This window comes from Vigna angularis, chromosome 9, assembly GCF_016808095.1.
Source record: "Vigna angularis cultivar LongXiaoDou No.4 chromosome 9, ASM1680809v1, whole genome shotgun sequence".
Classification (NCBI taxonomy): Eukaryota; Viridiplantae; Streptophyta; class Magnoliopsida; order Fabales; family Fabaceae; genus Vigna; species Vigna angularis.
In genome coordinates, this window is record NC_068978.1 from 20,782,914 (window position 1) to 20,801,065 (window position 18,152).

Consider the following 18,152-nt stretch of genomic DNA (forward strand, 5'->3'; position numbering starts at 1 on the left):
ATTTGTAATTAGAGTAAGAACTGCTCAACAGTGATTTAACATCATCAACTATTAACCAACGCACCTCCCACTTCTAACAAAAGTAAGTCATGCAAATTTCTCTTAAAAACGGTGTGAAAGAAACTTTTAAAAATGCCTTTTATTCGACATGTCCATTTTTTTCTTCTACTAAACACGAGACCCAAAAGTAAACACATGTGTGTCCTAATAATAATTGTTTTGCTCATTAAAATATAACAACTATTGAATTTGGAGAAGTAAACATGAAGATAGATGGTAGCATTTATTAATAGCTATTAATAAATGCCAGTGACTTTTACTTGTTAATAGTTAATGTTGCCACCTTAGAGTTGCATAGGTTTGACCTCTCTTGGTTACATATTCAAAATACAGTTGAGGGAAGATCGAACAGAGAATTTTGTTAATAACTTTCCAATACCATATTCTCCATTGCTTCCAAAACAGGAGTGGACCAAAAATCATACCATGGCCAAATATCAGTCCAACTTCCACAATAATAAAATTCCAGTCAATGGTAGAAACTGTTGTTTGGTGTTCTTGTAACACCCCTGGCTCTGTACCATCTTGTTCTTCTGTCAATGGAGGACCGTAGAGCCCATCATTTCTTTGAAAGGAAGAAGCTGAAAATGACTGAAGTTGGGTGCCTGTTGGGATCTTTCCCACCAAATGATTAAAGGAGAGGTCCAGGACTGATAGGAAGGATAAAGTTGCAAGTTCTGTGGGAATATTTCCTTCCAGTAAGTTGATTGATAAGTCTAAGGACTCAAGCTCCTTCAGATTTCTAATTGATTGTGGAATTTTGCCAGAAAAAGCATTATTTGACAAGTTAAGTGTATAGAGTGCCTTAAACTCAAATAACTCATTTGGTATTTCTCCTTCAAAATAGTTGGATGAGAAGTCGATCGAAGTGAAGACAGTTAGAATCTTAATCAGATCCATCCGTTGACCTTTTACTGTAACTGTCACTGAATCATGATAATATATTTGGTTACCATATTGAAGAAACTGGTATTGGATATGTTTTACCTTGGATTCAGCTTGGTTTTCATCAGACATCATTGCCTCCCACCTTGTGAAGCAGTTTCCAGGTAGCTTGCCAGTGAAATTGTTGATGGCCAGATCCACTATTTGAAGCATATGCCATGTGCCTTTGGTCTTTGGACATCCAATATGACCATGCAAATTATTTTTTCGTAAGACTAAGACCCGGAGTGTGGATATGTTCTTCAACAAACACGGAAAGCCATCCATAATCTTGTTGTTTCCAAGGTCCAAGACTTCTAATGAAGTACAATTTGAAAGAGATTTTGGAATCTTTCCATCTAATTTGTTGTTATGGAGATCCAGAGTCTTTAGAGAACAAGCATCTGAAAAGGTATCTGGGACAGGGCCCGTGAGTTTGTTCTTTCTCAGATTTAATACCCCAAGGCTCTCATTCATTGCCATTAAACATGATGGAATTGTTCCAGAAATGTTATTATTGGAAAGATCAAGCACTTGAAGATATGAAGCATTGCATAGGGAATTAGGGATACTTCCACTCAAAGTATTGTTTGAGAGAGAGAGAAAGAATGTGAAAGGCAGGTAATTACCAAAGTCTTGTGGAATAACAGAGTTAAAATTGTTGCTTGAGAAATCCAAATAGACCGCATTTTCAGGAACAGCAGGTATTGGCCCCTGAAGTTTATTATGATGAAGATCAAGGACAAACAACTTGGAAGTTCTGAAAAGGTCCTTCCAAATGAGTCAACAAATTATGAGAAATATTAAGCCTTTCAAGATTCTGTAGTTTCCAAATCCAGCTGGGCACTATTCCTTGGATATGGTTATCCGAAAGATCTAGAGAGGCGATTAAGGAGTGATTTCTCAAGAAATCAGGGAAAGATTTCAAGTTGCAGGATGCTAACTTTAGATTGCTAATGCTGGGAAAGTAAGACGGCTCGGCATTCGTAACATTGACATCGACTAATAAGTTGTTGTATGAAAGATCTAATGTGGTTAAATTTCTGAGCTCTGAAAGCTTATCTAGATTCATTGTCCCATTTAACTTGTTTGAAGAAAGTATGAGGATAGAGAGTCTACTGAGTTGGTATATAGATGTTGGAAAAGACCCTGATAGATTATTGCTACTTAAATCGAGGATTATTAATTTAGAAGAAGACACATTTTTGAATTCATCTAGTTGACCAAACTGATTATGGGAAAGCATAATTTTTTGCAGCTGTGGGAGTGTAAAAAGGGATGAAGGAATGCTCCCACCAATCGCGTTATAACCCAGGTCAATGCTAACGAGATTCTTCTGTCCTGCAAAGTGAGAAGAAGACGGAACTTCACCACTCAAACCATTATTAGAAAGGTCTAAGTAGGCAAGTTTTTTGGCCATGTCAACTGATGGAATTCGACCTGTGAAGTTGTTATATGACAAGTCTAGATAACTGAGTTCTGCGAGGTTTGACAATGAATTGGGAAGCGTTCCGGTAAATCGACAATAAGAAAAATCCAATTCAGTTAAGTTCCTCATGTTCCCAATAGAGTTTGGAAATGCTCCGGAGAAGCTTGTGTTACTTACTCTTAAGGTCTGAAGAGATCCTTGGGGGAAGTCTGGAAAGAAACCTTGGAGATTGTTGTTTAAAGATAAGTCAACAACTGACAATGTTACAATCTTGAAGATCTTCTGAGGAAATGTTCCAGTCAACTGACAAGAAGAAAGACTTAGGATGGTCAGAAATTTCAAATAGGCAAATGTTTCTGGCACTGTGGATGACAAATTGTTCCCATCGAGAACAATAACTGATAGATTCTCAAGGCTTGCTAGGGAAGGATCCAGGGGTCCTGAGAGATTGCACTGTGACATGCGAAGTTCTTGCAGGTAATGCAGTGACATCAAAGCGCTGGACCATTCATGTCCTGCAGCTGATATACTTACACCATCCAAATACAGTTGCCTAATACTGGTGAGATTTCGGACAAGCTTTTGTAGATTTGGGTTTTCAAGCTTCAGCTCATTGCTAGTGTAAAACATAAGAAAAGAAGAGAGATCAAGAGTAACCAACCTTGTCATTTGAGAAATCTCTATTGGAATCTGACCCCGAAAGCCCGCACATGATAAATTCAGGTAAGTTAAATTTTCCAACCTATTAAATGCAGATGGAATGACAGAATTGAAATCGTTATAAGCCAAATTCAATTTGTGGAGATGTTGAAGACTGAAAAGGCTACTTGAATTGCCAAAACCACCGGTGATTAATTCTCCACTGAGGTCAAGAGAAGTAACGTGTCCCTCCTTGTCACAAGATACCCCTATCCAGCCGCAGCAATCATTAGTTGGATTCCATGACTTCACTTTGGTGCTGCTTTCAAAGGTGTAGGTGAGGTTGTTTTTGAGCTGGAGCAGCAATGACCTCTGATCATCATGACAAAGGCCAGAAACCACAAAGAGTTCGTTACAGAGGCACAGCCAAAACAATGGCATCGCCAAAAGTGGTGAGACTAGCTCAGTTCTCATTGTAGATGATAATTAAGATGATGACACCTACGCCCACTGACAGAAGTTTTAATTTTATTTAAAGCTTGTCTGTTGTTTAAAAACTCGCAACTTCCATGGAAAAGTATATGATCAATGGTCAATGGTCAACGGTCGATGTTGGCTTTCATTAGGGACCCACCCATCCTCACTCAGACGGAATGTCCCAGTTCCGTCTTTTGAATTTTCGCGTGTCCAAATAACACCACTCCATAGAAAGATAGAAGTAAATAAAAATATATATAATAAATTTCTTTCTAAACTGGGTATCCCTGAACCTCAATAAGCTGAATAATATTCAAGAAGAAGATTTGCATGTTGTTGAACCTCAACTTACCAAGCGTGCAATTAATCATGTCCCATACAACCGGTATTATTAAATAGAAGTGACTATAGACAAGCTATAATAAAGAAGACTCACAAAGTCATTATATTATCTCCTGTATTATTTACACATGGCTTATTTATGTTGCACAAGCAATAAGCACTAAAATCATGTGAGTTGATTATGTTGTTAAAAGTAGATTAAACTAACATTTAAAATTAAATAAAATAAGTTTTGGTCTAATTTTATTAATTTCTTATTATAAATTTAAGTTAGAGTTAATTAAGTTGATTCTATTTGTGATGATTATAGGACAAACAATAATACTTGACAACATAATTTTTCATATTCTGGAATAAGAGATCATTTGTGACCCTTACAAGTAAAAGTTTGTTATACGCACACTGTGATTAAAAATTGACAATAAGTAATGGTAAGTTGTTTAGTATGTTATACAATATTCAACAAATTACATAAATTTAACTTTATTCCGTTTTTTTTTTCAATATTAATGGTTGTATATTTACAAATTAATCAATATCAAAATATCAATTAACTAAAGTATAATCTCAATTATTAATTGTTTCGGATGTGAGGGGCTTCGTCTTCCAATGTCTACTCGTATTTCGTATGTCCAGCCCTCCGTCCTCGCTCCACAATTTCCTTCTCAGTGCGCTGGTGGGAGACCTGCGAAAGATTCTCGGATGCCAAAGTCAATTTGAGAGCAATGGCTTTCTCAATCGAACAGTAATAAATGCGCAGTAAATGCAATCACTCTACCACTCACCCTGGATCTGTATTTATAGTTTTTGCTATGGGCTTGGGATTAGTGAAAAGTTAATCATGGTCCAAATTCAGCCCAATAGCTTTTAACCACTACTTACCTTAAACCTGGTTAATTAGTGACGTGGTCGGCCGGCCTCCCGAAGTTTGGTCTTTCGACCGGCCGGCCCATGTAGATAGTCCAAATAGCTGGTGGTATTGTTGGTCGGCTTCGTGTGAGCTATTGTTCATCCGGATGGTAAGCGGCAAGGTTGCGTGATCGTGGACGTACGGGCATCCGGCTTACCGCGCCCAACCCTTCGTGATGGTAAGCAGAAGGGTAATGTTTTTGGTCCATTGTGGTTACGTGGACGTCCGACCTATTTGGCGTCCGGTCCCTACTGGTACACAAGCCCCCCAAGCCCTAGTATACGCAATGTACGTAGGACTTTGAGCGTGGCGTGGCGAGGGTCAGCGGACTGGTGTTGGGCTGGATTTCATGGGCTTTTGGATTTGGATTTTTGGCGGGAAACACGTGTTGTATCTACAGTGGCGAAAGTTGAAACGGCTTCGAATCTGGAGCGTTGATCGTGTTGGCTTTCAACGGTGCGGATGCGCTCAACGGTTACAAAAATTTCTCTATAAATAGGGGATGTGGGTGCTGTCATTTTCACTTTCTCCGTTTCATTCAAGCTTGATATTCTTTTTCCCTCAGGTAATAAATGGCTGCAGTCCATATTGAATCTTCTTCTGAGTCGTCGGGCGGAGTCCGGGGGGGGGGGGGGGGGGGGGGGGGGGGGGGGGGGGGGGGGTCGGCGAGGGATGATGGCGAGCACAGCGCTTCTCCAAGTTCGTTCTCCTCGCCATTTCTGGAGGAGGCCGTCGGGTCTTCGGGGTCGGATCCGACAGCTCCGGACGCGACGGACGATCGGATAATCCATGGCATCCCCATCTTCTTGCTTAGGGGTGGTATTCGTGTAGATGGGTCCCCATACGAGTCGGACGATGATGGTACTGTGGTGATCGAATATGACTGGGCTCCTTACAACGCTAACTTGTACGCTTCAGCATATGGTACTCGCGACCTCTTGGAGTGGAGGGTCAACCGCACTCATATCGTTCGGGACGTGGAGGACTCAAGACTTATTCTACATGTACGCTAACGTCTTCGCTCTACTGTTTGTCCAGGTGCCTTTTACAGAGTTTCAAATGGTCGTCCTTTGGGAGGCTAACGTGGCTCCGGTACAGCTGCATCCTAACTCTTGGGCGGCCGTGCAAGCGTTCCTAGCTATGTGCTCGGTCGTGGGCTTTACTCCGACGATCCCGGTCTTCTTTCACTACTTCGAAGTCTGTCCGCCTCCCCACGGTGGTTGGGTGTCCTTGAGTTGTGTTCGGGATAGGACACTCTTCCATCCTTTCTCGGACTCGTTCAAAAACTTCAAGCATCATTATTTCAAAGTTATCATCGATGTTGCCGGCCGCCACGAGTTCCACGATGCCGAGGGGAACCCCTTGTTCCCTTTTTACTAGACGAGGGAGCCCTGGAAAATAAGAGCATTCCCTGTGAGAGTGTTAGGTCCGGCCGATTTAGAGGTCGTGCGTACCATTAACGCCCTCCCCCGCCGGATCTCCGCCCGTCACTTGGTCGAATGCCTTTGTCTTGAGGATTGTGAACAAAAGGCGTTCGGTATGGTATTATTATGTTGGATTTATTTGTATTTAGTATGCTGATCTTAACGTTTATGAGTTTATTTGTTTCTTGCAGATCTCATGACGACTCCTGCACCCCGCCAATCCAACTTTATGGCCTCCAGGAAGCGAGCTGGGGCCAATTCATCATCGGCCCGGACAAGGGTTGCGCCGAACGCTCCTCGTCCTCCTCCCGTGAGGCGATCCTCCTCGTCCGGTCGTCTGCCCCCGATATTCTTGGCGCAACCGCAACAAATCCACCAAGTCGAAGTGGTCGGGGGTTCTGTTCCCGTGAACCAGGGACCTGGTTCGGATCCCTTCTCGAGTCTTGCGGTTGTGCTTGTGGATCTGTCTTCTAAGGCAGCCGCCACCTCCGTTGCTCCTTTAGTGCGAAAGAGGAAGGACCCTGCAGGCGAGGGTCGCAAGGACAAAGAAGCTTCGTCATCTCGGTCGGCGTCGAAGAAAGCCCGTAAGGGTAAGGAAAAGGTCCTGTCGGCGCCATTATCAGGCGGGATTTTTAGTGCGGCATTCAGCATGAGTGACTGGACGAAATTCCACATGAGCTCCTCCAAACGGGCCCTTATTGAGCCGCTTTCTAAGGCGGAGTTGCCAACACCATGCTGGAGATGTCGACTTGGGCGGCCTCCCTCGCTTGGTACCTTAAGGAATTTGCCGACCGCCGAGGAGCGGATGATGTTCGTGTTGAACTCTTGGTCGAGCAAAAGAACTCTGCCTCCCTCCAGCTGACCATGGAGCAGTTGCTCCTGGCTCAAGACGATTATGATAAGAAGATCGAACAGCTGGAGGTCGACTTAGAGAAGGCCAAGAGTGAATCTGCTGATGCCAGGGACCGTTTGGCAGTCGCTCGGGGCGACCATGAACGATTGTTGGAGAAGTGTAGCCAACTAAAGACCAAGGTTTCTCGTCAAAGGAGCTATGAGGTCGGGCTCCTCAAGACAAACCAAGCTCTGACCAACGATCTTACCAAGGCGAGGGAGAGGATAGCCGAGTTAGAGGCGGGCATCGTCTTTGAACAAGAGGAGTGGTTTAACAAAGCCCTCCTTCAAGCGTCCGTCCTAGCCAGCATACAAGAGCGGTTTACCTTGGGCTTCGACATCGAGAAGGACATTTTTGATGGCATCCTAGTTGACCTTAACTCCATGGTTGACGACAAGGGGCTTGGGACTGAAGAGCCCTCTGGTGTCGCGGGAGCTGCCGAGGCAGTAGAGGTTGAAGATGATGACGAGGAGGATGGCGGTGACAATTAGGATTTTTTTGTTTTTATACTTAGATTTTTTGCTATATGTATTCTTGAGGTCGCCCGTCCAACATTTTGGGTTGTCGGAGTGTTGGCCGGGCCGTCCTTTCGTAAACGTTTTTTTGATGCCTTAATGAATACAACTTTTTCATTCATCCAGTTATTTTATTTTTGCATGGTTAGATTTAATTTTGCCTCAAGGAAGCTCGGACGGTAGTGGTTCTTCGGAAAGAACTCTTTGTTCACCTTCCGACCAAGTTGACTGGTTCCCAGGGAACTCTCCGTTCATCAACTTGGACTTTTTAAAGGCTCGGATGGCAGTGGTTCTTCGGAAAGAACTCTCCGTTCACCGTCCGGCCAAGTTGACAGTGGTTCCCAGGGGAACTCTCCGTTCATTGATAACAGTTGAAAAACTGTTATTTTTATGATTAAAATTGACACTAAAAGCAACCTTTACACTTAGAAACTAGCTTGAAATCATGCTTTTCTTTATATTTTTGTAAATAAGAGAGCTGGACAGGTTTATGCTTGATTTCAGTGTTTTTGTGCAGGTTTTAAGGTGAATTTGGTGAAAGAAGTGAAGAAGGGGAGAGATGAAATCAGAAAAAACACCAAAAAGTGAAAAAGGAGAAGCCGAAGTCACCGCTCAACGGCAGTTTACCGCTGAGCGGCACTCAGGCACTCACGGGAGATCCGCTGAGGGGCAAAATGGCCGCTGAGGGGAGAAAACAAGACACGCACTTACCGCTGAGCGGTAATTTACCGCTGAGCGGCACTTTAATGGGCTTGGACCTAAGTTTTTGTAATTTACGAATGGTATTTAAGCTTTAGGGTTTCCTAGGGTTAGGTATCTTTGGCTGGGAGGAAGCAGAAACACACTTTTCACCCCTTGGGGGTAGATTGGGAGATGGTGACGGCTCTCCTCTTCTCTTTCTCGGGTTTTTCTATATCTTTCATTCTTTCATTGTTATTCATCTAGGTTCACCATGAATATGGTGAACTAAACTCTGTATGTTTGTTGGGGAATCAATGTAATCTTTTGAAGCTCTCATATATGGAATTTGTTTTTACATCTTTTATTTAAGATCTATGCTTTCTTTCATCATTAGTTAGGGTTTTTCCTCTTTGCTTAATGCTTGCGTTGTTTAACTCATTCGATGCATGATTATTGGTTTTGTCGATATGGGCGCGTACGGGGAAGTCTAGATCCGGGGAATTTCTCCCAATATTATATTGGTTGTCGTTAAGCTCCTGTACTTATGAACTGATCATTAGGAATGCTAGGAATTGTATGAACTCGTGATTAGGGAGAAGCCTTCTTGAAAGGTACTTTAGAGAATGGCATTAACAATGATGATTTGAATGTTGAATTCCTAAAATATATGAGAGTGGATAAGATGAAATTGACCCCTAACAACATATTCATACGTATATTTCATTGAAAGTGTTTATCTTTTGCCTTTGCCATTGATCAAAACTTCATGCATACATGTTTATTTTCATCTTTTGCATACTATAATCCAAATATTTTGTCTTTAAGTCTTAGCTAATCAACAAACCACACAACTAAACTAGGCCGTGAGTCCTTTGGGAAGAACGATACTTGGTCTTACCAAGTTTATTACTTGAACGATTCGGTCATACTTGCCGATTGAAAAACAAGTTTGTGACATCATATTTTGGTGTTCATAAATTTGTCCATCAAGTTTTTGGCGCCGTTGCCGGGGACTCGTGGTTTAACTAGTTAATTTGTGTGATTATTGATTATCTTTGACTTATTTTTTTTTATTTTTAATTTAAATTTCGAATTTTTTTATTTTATTTTATTTTTCTGTTTATATTTTTCAGTTTGTATTTTATTTGATTTTATTTGATTTTATTTTTCTGTTTTCTGTTTTTCTGTTTTCTGTTTTTCTGTTTTCTGTTTTTCTGTTTTCTGTTTTTATTTTCTGAATCTTATATCTTCTCTTATATCTTTTTGTGCTAACCAAATCTTTTCTAGGGTTTTGTGTTCTTGTGTATGCAGGAGGCAATTCGAACTAGGAGCAAGAAAACAACAGAACCTCTGCTTAAAGGATTAGAAGACAGTAGACGGAGGAGAAGAATCAGAACATCTAGAGAACTTTTTCCTCCTCCGGAAACTCTGTTGCAACCATCACCACAAGGTTCTGACAATAGCACAGAAAATATGGAGAACAATAATATCAGAAGAACTCTTGCTGATTACACCAATATAGCTGGACCTTAGCACTTTAACAGCATAGCTAGACCTAGAGTCAATGCAGCCAACATGGAGGTCAAACCAGCACTGATCCAACTGGTAAAGAGCAATCAATTTAATGGGTTATCTCATGAAAGCCCATATGAGCACCTTACTACATTTAATGAAATTTGCAACACAGTCAAAATCAATGGGGTGCCAGACGAAGCGATCAAACTTAGTTTGTTTCCTTTTTCATTGGGAGGCAATGCTAAGCTTTGGTTGAATTCTTTTTCAGAAGGAAGTTTCACAAAGTGGGAAGCAGTGGTAACAAAGTTTTTGAACAAGTATTTTCCACAATCAAAGGTGACAAAAGGCAAGCAAGAGATATCTTCATTTAAGCAGGGCATGGAAGAATCACTGGGGCATGCATGGGATAGATACAAAAGTCTGCTAAGAAAAACACCCACGCATGGTTTTGAAGAACAGGAAGTAGTCTTAACTTTCCTTGGAGGGCTTGGTTCACAAACCAAGATGATGCTTGATGCCTCAGCAGGAGGCAATATTAAATGGAAAACTCCAGAGGAAGCCACAGAAATTATAGAAAACATGGCTACTAGTGATAATGAGTTGCACAGTGAGAGAGGAGCTCCTATGCAACAAAAAGGGGTTCTCCAATTACAGACACATGATGCCTTGCTAGCTCAAAATAAAATTCTAACTCAACAGCTGGAGACTCTGACTAAAACTCTTGCACAATTACCTAAAGAGTTGAAAACTGCTGCACAGGTACAAACCCAGTTGTGCAAATTATGTGGAGGTGATCATATCAATGGTCAATGTGCTTTTCCAGTGGAAGCCGTGGAGGATGTTAATTTCATGGCTAATCAATTTCCATACCGTCAAGGGAATTACAATCAAGGGTGGAAACCACATCCAAGCATTGGTCAAGGACAAACTGGGCAAGCAAATCAATATAATAAGCAGCAGCAGCAACCAACCTTTTGGCAACAGTTATCTATGCTTAATGAAAGATCAACAAGGTTGGAAGAAACTCTTCAGCAATTCATACAGAAAACTGAATCTTCTCAAAAGAGCACTGAAGTTGCTATAAAGAATTTGGAGATTCAAATGGGACAGATTACCAAGCAATTGGAAGAAAGGCCAAACAGAAATTTTGGGGCTAATACTGAGTTAACCCCAGAGAAGAGTGCAAAGTGGTAAAGAGTGTGAATGAAGAGACAATTGAGTTAGAAGAAGGAGAAACAGAAGAAAGAAGAGAAATAGAGAGCAAAAACACTTTTCCTTTTCCAATAAATCAAGAGAAACAAATGGACTTCACAGAATTATTCAGAATGGTGGATAATGAAGCACCTTGGGAACAGATTCTACAGAAAATTGCACTTTACACAAAATCTGATGAAGAAATCTCTACAAAGAAGAGACGTAGAGATGATGAGGTAAAAGAGTGTATAACTGTTAAGAAAGAGTCATTCCCTCCTAAAGCATCAGATCCAGGCAGTTTTTATATCCCTTGTACTATAGGGAAGAAAAAGGTAAAGAAAGCTCTTCTTGATTTAGGTTCTAGTGTTAACTTGATACCTTATTCTTTACTGGAGCAAATCGGCAATGTTAAAGTGAAACCTGCAAAGGTTAAAATAGTAATGGCCGATGGATCTTCAAAGGAGCCATGTGGGATTGTAGAGGACATTATAGTTTGTGTTGGCAAACTTCAGTTCTTGGCAGACTTTGTGGTGATGAAGATGGAGACCGAGAAGATACCTATCATACTTGGAAGACCGTTTATGAAAACGGCTAGGGCTATCATAGATGTAAATGAAGGTATAGTGGTGCTCCAGGACAGAGAGGAGAGAGTGGTGGTAGATGTCTTCAAAGATGAGACGCAAGCAAATGAGGAAGAAGCTAGTTATAAAGCTGCATTTCGAGATGCACCCATGACTAGCCGTAAAGATGAAAATCTTGAGGTTTCAGGTAACCATTGTTTGTTGTTTCAGGTACCCCAGGAAGAAGAGATTGGAAGAGGAGAAGAAATTCCTAGAGACTGAAAGAAAAGAAGACTCCAACTTGGCACACCTGTTAGAATCAAGAACAAGTTGTGGGTTGTGAAGGGCTTTAAAGAGAAGGAGATGATAGAGATAGAGTCTCCATATTCTAGAAGAACCAAAACAGTTCAAAGGAAACAGTTGAGGAGTTGGTGGAATGACAACATCAACTATAAAGAAGATGGAACTTGAACTTTATTGGGTCAAGCTAATGACATTAAAAGAGCGCTTGCTGGGAGGCAACCCAGTGAATTTAAAAACTTTTGATTTGGTTTTGTAATTTTTAATTTGTGAACATTATTTTTGTATTTATTTTGTTGGATATAGCATCTACTGAAGGGTGCTAGGTGGTTAAGTATCTACTGAAGGATACAATGGCTGTAACACCTACTGATGGGTGTTGGTAAGAAAATTTTGCACCTACTGAAGGGTGTTGGTGGATTTTGGGTCAGGCTCGTGACGTTAAACAAGCGCTACCTGGGAGGCAACCCAGTTGATTGAATATTTTTGTTGATTTGTTTTAGTTAGGGTTTGCATAAGCATTTTGAACATTGAATTGCAGGGAGCCAGTGAGGGGCATGTCTAGGAGGCACGTAGGTTAAGAAAAGAAGGAGAAGAACACATCACGAAAGTGCCGCTGAGCGGTACTTTACTGCTGAGCGGTACTTTACCGCTGAGCGGTACTTTACCGCTGAGCGGTACTTTACCGCTGAGCGGTACTTTACCGCTGAGCGGTACTCTCGCAGATTGGGTTTTAGTTCCCCTTAGCGGGACCCGAGCCCATTAGGGTATTTTTAAACCCTAAGCTGCGTATTCTTTCACACTTTCAGATTTTTCTCTGCACAAACACTCCCACATACCTTCTCCAAGGTTTTCCACATCTTTTCACTCTTCCCTCTTAAGAAAATTTCTCTTCCACTCACTTTTTCACTAGTGTGCCATCAAAGTTTGGGGTTGGAAGAGAGCATTCTAGCTTGGAAGCATTCTCATTGCATCTAGTATCTCCACCCAAGTAAGTAAAATGCATTTTGTTCATTCTAGGGTTTTTGATTTTGAATATGATTGTCAAAGCATGAAGATTTAGGGGTTTTGATTTCTTTGCATGATTTGATGATATATTTGATGTTTGAACCGATTAAACTGCATGATTATGAACTGGAAAACTGAAAATTGCATTTGGGTGGAGTTAGGAAAGCTTTAAAACAGTTTTTTCAAAAATCTGCAGAGTTACCGCTGAGGGGTAAACTGCCGCTGAGCGGCACTCTGACAGATTTGATTTTTCTGGTTTTTTGTGATATGGAATGTGGTACTGGTGGCGCTGAGGGGGAATTCTGGCCCTCAGCGGTGGTTTAGCTTCGAAAGGAGTTGTGTTCTGTGTTTTACTAATGATTAACATCATGTTCTGGGTTTTGTTTGTGTTCTGAATGTAGGAATGACATCCTCATCAGGAAAAAGATTGAAAACCATGGCAACCAAGAGAAAGGAAAAGGAACCAGAGCAACCCCAATCTAGCAGGTTCCTATCTAGGAAACATGAGAAGCACTTTAGGGTGGTTCAAGACAGGAGACTTCTGATGGAGAGAAAGGTTGGAATGATACCTAACTTTGCTCCTCAATTTGGAGAGCAAGTGTTAGGGAATGATTGGGGAAAGCTAGCCACTTATCCTACACCTGCCAACATAGTTATGGTAAAGGAATTTTACACCAATGCAAAGAAGATTGGTGATTATCCAGCTGAGAATTATTTGGGCTATGTCAGAGGCCATGCTATCAGGTATGATCCTGATTCTATTAATAACTTCTTGGACACTGTGTGGGCTGGTGAGCAGTGCCAGTTTGCTCTTTGCATGGAGGAAGGTGCTGATTATGAGGATGTGGAGAGAGTATTGTGTATACCTGGAGGACACTTCCAAAGGAATAGATCTGGCTCAGTGGTTAACATTAGGAGGACGGATTTGACTCCTCTTGCAAAGTATTGGATGGCGTTTTCTCATGCCAACATTCAGCCATGTTCACATGTGTCAGATATTACTCTCAGGAGGGCACTATTCATCTACTGTGCTATCAGAAATTTAAATGTTAATATTGGGCTGGTGATAGCTGATGAAATTAGTGTATGTGCTAACACCTCAAACAACAAAGCACCATTAGGACATCCTTCTTTGATCACTCACCTTTGCAAGCTAGCTGGGGTGGACACTTCTGTTCCACCATTTGAGAGGCCAAGAAAAGCTATTAATGAGGCCTATTATAGACAGTACTGTGGAGGTGATGATGTAGCTCAGCCAGTTCCACCACGCCGGGCTCGTAGAGAGAGAGGGCCAGCACAGAGCTAGACATCTGCTGATACACATGAAGCAGAACCATTCCAGATGAGGGACATGTATATGTCTCTTATAGGTGCTCAGTTGCAGTCCATTCACAGAGGGCACGTGGCCACTGCTGAGATGATTGTGGGGATGTATGATACACCTCCAGCCCACAGGTGGACTATGGATGAATTCCATAATGTGGTAGCTTGGCCAGAGGAACCAGTGCATGGAGGAGGAGCTGGAGCAGCTGAAGCTTCAGCTAGAGAAATGGAAGAAGATGAAGCTGATGATGATGATGCATTTGAAGATGATGAAGATGAGGAAGAAGAAGAAGAAGATACAGAGGACAGCTCACACTGATGAGGAGCTGAGATAACATTTACTGATAAATGCTATCATATGATTATGCTTTTGTGGTTTAAGTTTTCTAAACTTATTTGTTTTTGTTTTTAGATTAGGGTTTGATGTACTCTATTGAACACCTGGTTTGATGATGGTTTGCTATTAACTGTGATTGTGTGATAAGTAATGCTGAATGATGCTTATGATTAATTGATGTTGAGATGATGTGCACATTAAAATGCTTATACAGGTGATTCACAAGCTTTGTGAACAAATGCATGATATCATGATTGTGATTGTGAAATTAAGCAGGATGTGTATGTCAAATGTGAATGAGCTTATATGTGAGATTTTGAGCTCCAGAGTTGTTATTGTTGAATGCTATTACTTTGAAAGCATGAATGGTTTTGCCCAGGTTTTCTATGATTGAATTAATTGCTTGTTTTGCATCATATGATCAAGGCCGTTTGTTGGAAACCTTTTTATTGGCCAAATTTGTAAAAATTAGCCCACTAAAAGAGAACACTTTGTGTTCAATCCTTTTGAACCTTTAGCCTTGAACATACACTGAAACCCTTGATTGAAAATCTTTACCTTGAGTTAAGTAGAAAATATTTTGTGGTATTGACAAATGTTCAAGTTTGGGGTTGTTGGAAAATAGAAAGGGAAATTGAAAGCATTGAGCTAAGGGCTAATAATTAAGTATGTGAAAAGAAAAAGAGAAAGAAAAGAAAAGAAAAAAACAAAGCTCAATGCAAAGGCAAAAGAAAGTTGGGAAAGAATAAGATGATTGTGTGTATGATTCTCTTAACTCAAGGGTTTTGTGATCTAGAAAAACCAATTTTCTTGTTAGCCCAGCCACGTTATAAGCCATAGAAAAGTCCTTGTGATGATGCATGCTTGTGAATGTTTTTGATTGTGGTAAAATGAAAGGCAAAGTTGATTCATGTAACATTGTGATAATGGAGTGAATGAGTGAAACACTTTACCTCTTATACACTTGTGTGTTGAGTGAAACACTTTACCTAGTGAGGAAATATTCCATGAACACATGAACATCCATGCTTAATTGATTGATCATTCATGAAAAATAGCATTTGTTGGAATTTAAATGACTTTGTGAACACTAAAGCACGTGCACATCCTTATTGAACTCTTGGTCATAAGTTTGAGTGAAGTTGTTGCTTATCTTGAAAAGAAGATTTTTTTGAATAAAGTGAACCATCATATGAATTGGTTGAAGATTGAGTTACATCTTATTTGCTTGAGGACAAGCAAAGTTTTAAGTTTGGGGTTGTGATAACAGTTGAAAAACTGTTATTTTTATGATTAAAATTGACACTAAAAGCAACCTTTACACTTAGAAACTAGCTTGAAATCATGCTTTTCTTTATATTTTTGTAAATAAGAGAGCTGGACAAGTTTATGCTTGATTTCAGTGTTTTTGTGCAGGTTTTAAGGTGAATTTGGTGAAAGAAGTGAAGAAGATGAGAGATGAAATCAGAAAAAACATCAAAAAGTGCAAAAGGAGAAGCCGAAGTCACCGCTCAGCGGCAGTTTACCGCTGAGTGGCACTCAGGCACTCACGGGAGATCCGCTGAGGGGCAAAATGGCCGCTGAGGGGAGAAAACAAGACACGCACTTACCGCTGAGCGGTAATTTACCGCTGAGCGGCACTTTAATGGGCTTGGACCTAAGTTTTTGTAATTTACGAATGGTATTTAAGCTTTAGGGTTTCCTAGGGTTAGGTATCTTTGGCTGGGAGGAAGCAGAAACACACTTTTCACCCCTTGGGGGTAGATTGGGAGATGGTGACGGCTCTCCTCTTCTCTTTCTCGGGTTTTTCTATATCTTTCATTCTTTCATTGTTATTCATCTAGGTTCACCATGAATATGGTGAACTAAACTCTGTATGTTTGTTGGGGAATCAATGTAATCTTTTGAATCTCTCATATATGGAATTTGTTTTTACATCTTTTATTTAAGATCTATGCTTTCTTTCATCATTAGTTATGGTTTTTCCTCTTTGCTTAATGCTTGCGTTGTTTAACTCATTCGATGCATGATTATTGGTTTTGTCGATACGGGCGCGTACGGGGAAGTCTAGATCCGGGGAATTTCTCCCAATATTATATTGGTTGTCATTAAGCTCCTGTACTTATGAACTGATCATTAGGAATGCTAGGAATTGTATGAACTCGTGATTAGGGAGAAGCCTTCTTGAAAGGTACTTTAGAGAGTGGCATTAACAATGATGATTTGAATGTTGAATTCCTAAAATATATGAGAGTGAATAAGATGAAATTGACCGCCAACAACATATTCATACGTATATTTCATTGAAAGTGTTTATCTTTTGCCTTTGCCATTGATCAAAACTTCATGCATACATGTTTATTTTCATCTTTTGCATAATATAATCCAAATATTTCATCTTTAAGTCTTAGCTAATCAACAAACCACACAACTAAACTAGGCTGTGAGTCCTTTGGGAAGAACGATACTTGGTCTTACCAAGTTTATTACTTGAACGATTCGGTCATACTTGCCGATTGAAAAACAAGTTTGTGACATCATATTTTGGTGTTCATAAATTTGTTCATCATTCATCAACTTGGACTTTTTAAGGGCTCGGACGGCAGTGATTCTTCGAAAAGAACTCTCCATTCACCATCCGGCCAAGTTGACAGTGGTTCCCGGGGGAACTCTCCGTTCATAAACTTGTGCTTTCCTTTGTGTTTATTTGAGATTAATCTTAAGAGAAAACAAACGTCTTGTCATTGAATTAATAGTTGAGAATGAAAATACAACTCTAAGAATAATTCAACTGAAATAAAACTTCAAATGTGTAGCGTTCCAAGTGTTTGGAATCGGTCGTTCGTCCGTGTGTTGTAGTCTATATGCTCCATTCCCGAGTGCTTCGATCACCCAGAAAGGTCCCTCCCATTTTGCTGCCAACTTACCGTGCACGGTCACTTGACGAGCCTCTCCAACCTTTCTCCACACCAAGTCGCCCTCCTGAAACGTCCTCGGTCGCACCTTGGAGTTATATTTTCTTTCAACCCCGCGCTTACAGGTCTCGGTTCTTAAGGTCGCCCGGTCTCGATGCTCGTCCAGAGAATCTAGCTCGATTCTTAGCTCTTGGTCGTTCAGCTGTAGGTCTTCGACCTGTCGCCGCAACGAGGGCTCCCTTAGCTCGACTAGAAACATGGTGTCAGTGTCGTACGTCAGGTTAAAGGGGTCTCTCCAGTCGTCCCATGAGGCGTGCATCGGTAAGCCCACAGGACTTCAGGTAGCTTGTCGACCCATGCTCCCTTTCTTTCCCCTAATCTCCGCTTCAACTCGGCGACCACGGTCTTGTTCATCGCTTCCACTTGACCGTTCGTCTAGGGATGTTCTGCAGAGCTGGTGACGTGTTTAATCCCCAAACTCTTAAAAAATTCGACCAGTTTCTTATCGATGAACTGGCGCCCGTTATCAATGATGATTGTTTGAGGGAGGCCAAAGCGACATACCAACCTCCAGCAGAACTTTTGGACCTGGGCAATCGTTATGGTCGCTAAGGGTTCGACCTCCACCCACTTAGTGAAATAGTCCACAGCTACTAGGAGGAACTTCTTCTGGGCCCGGCCTATGGGGAATGGTCCCACAATGTCCA

General features: G+C 41.1%; 1 protein-coding gene across 1 annotated transcript; it reads right to left on the reverse strand.

Annotated features, from left to right (window-relative positions):
* Positions 1-235: 235 nt before the first annotated feature.
* Positions 236-3,557, reverse strand: LOC108346634 (receptor-like protein 33). Its single transcript, XM_052867972.1, is given in 2 exon segments — positions 236-1,741; positions 1,743-3,557. Coding segments are annotated over 2 exon segments (3,195 nt in total). The 5' UTR covers positions 3,527-3,557; the 3' UTR covers positions 236-330.
* Positions 3,558-18,152: the final 14,595 nt, after the last annotated feature.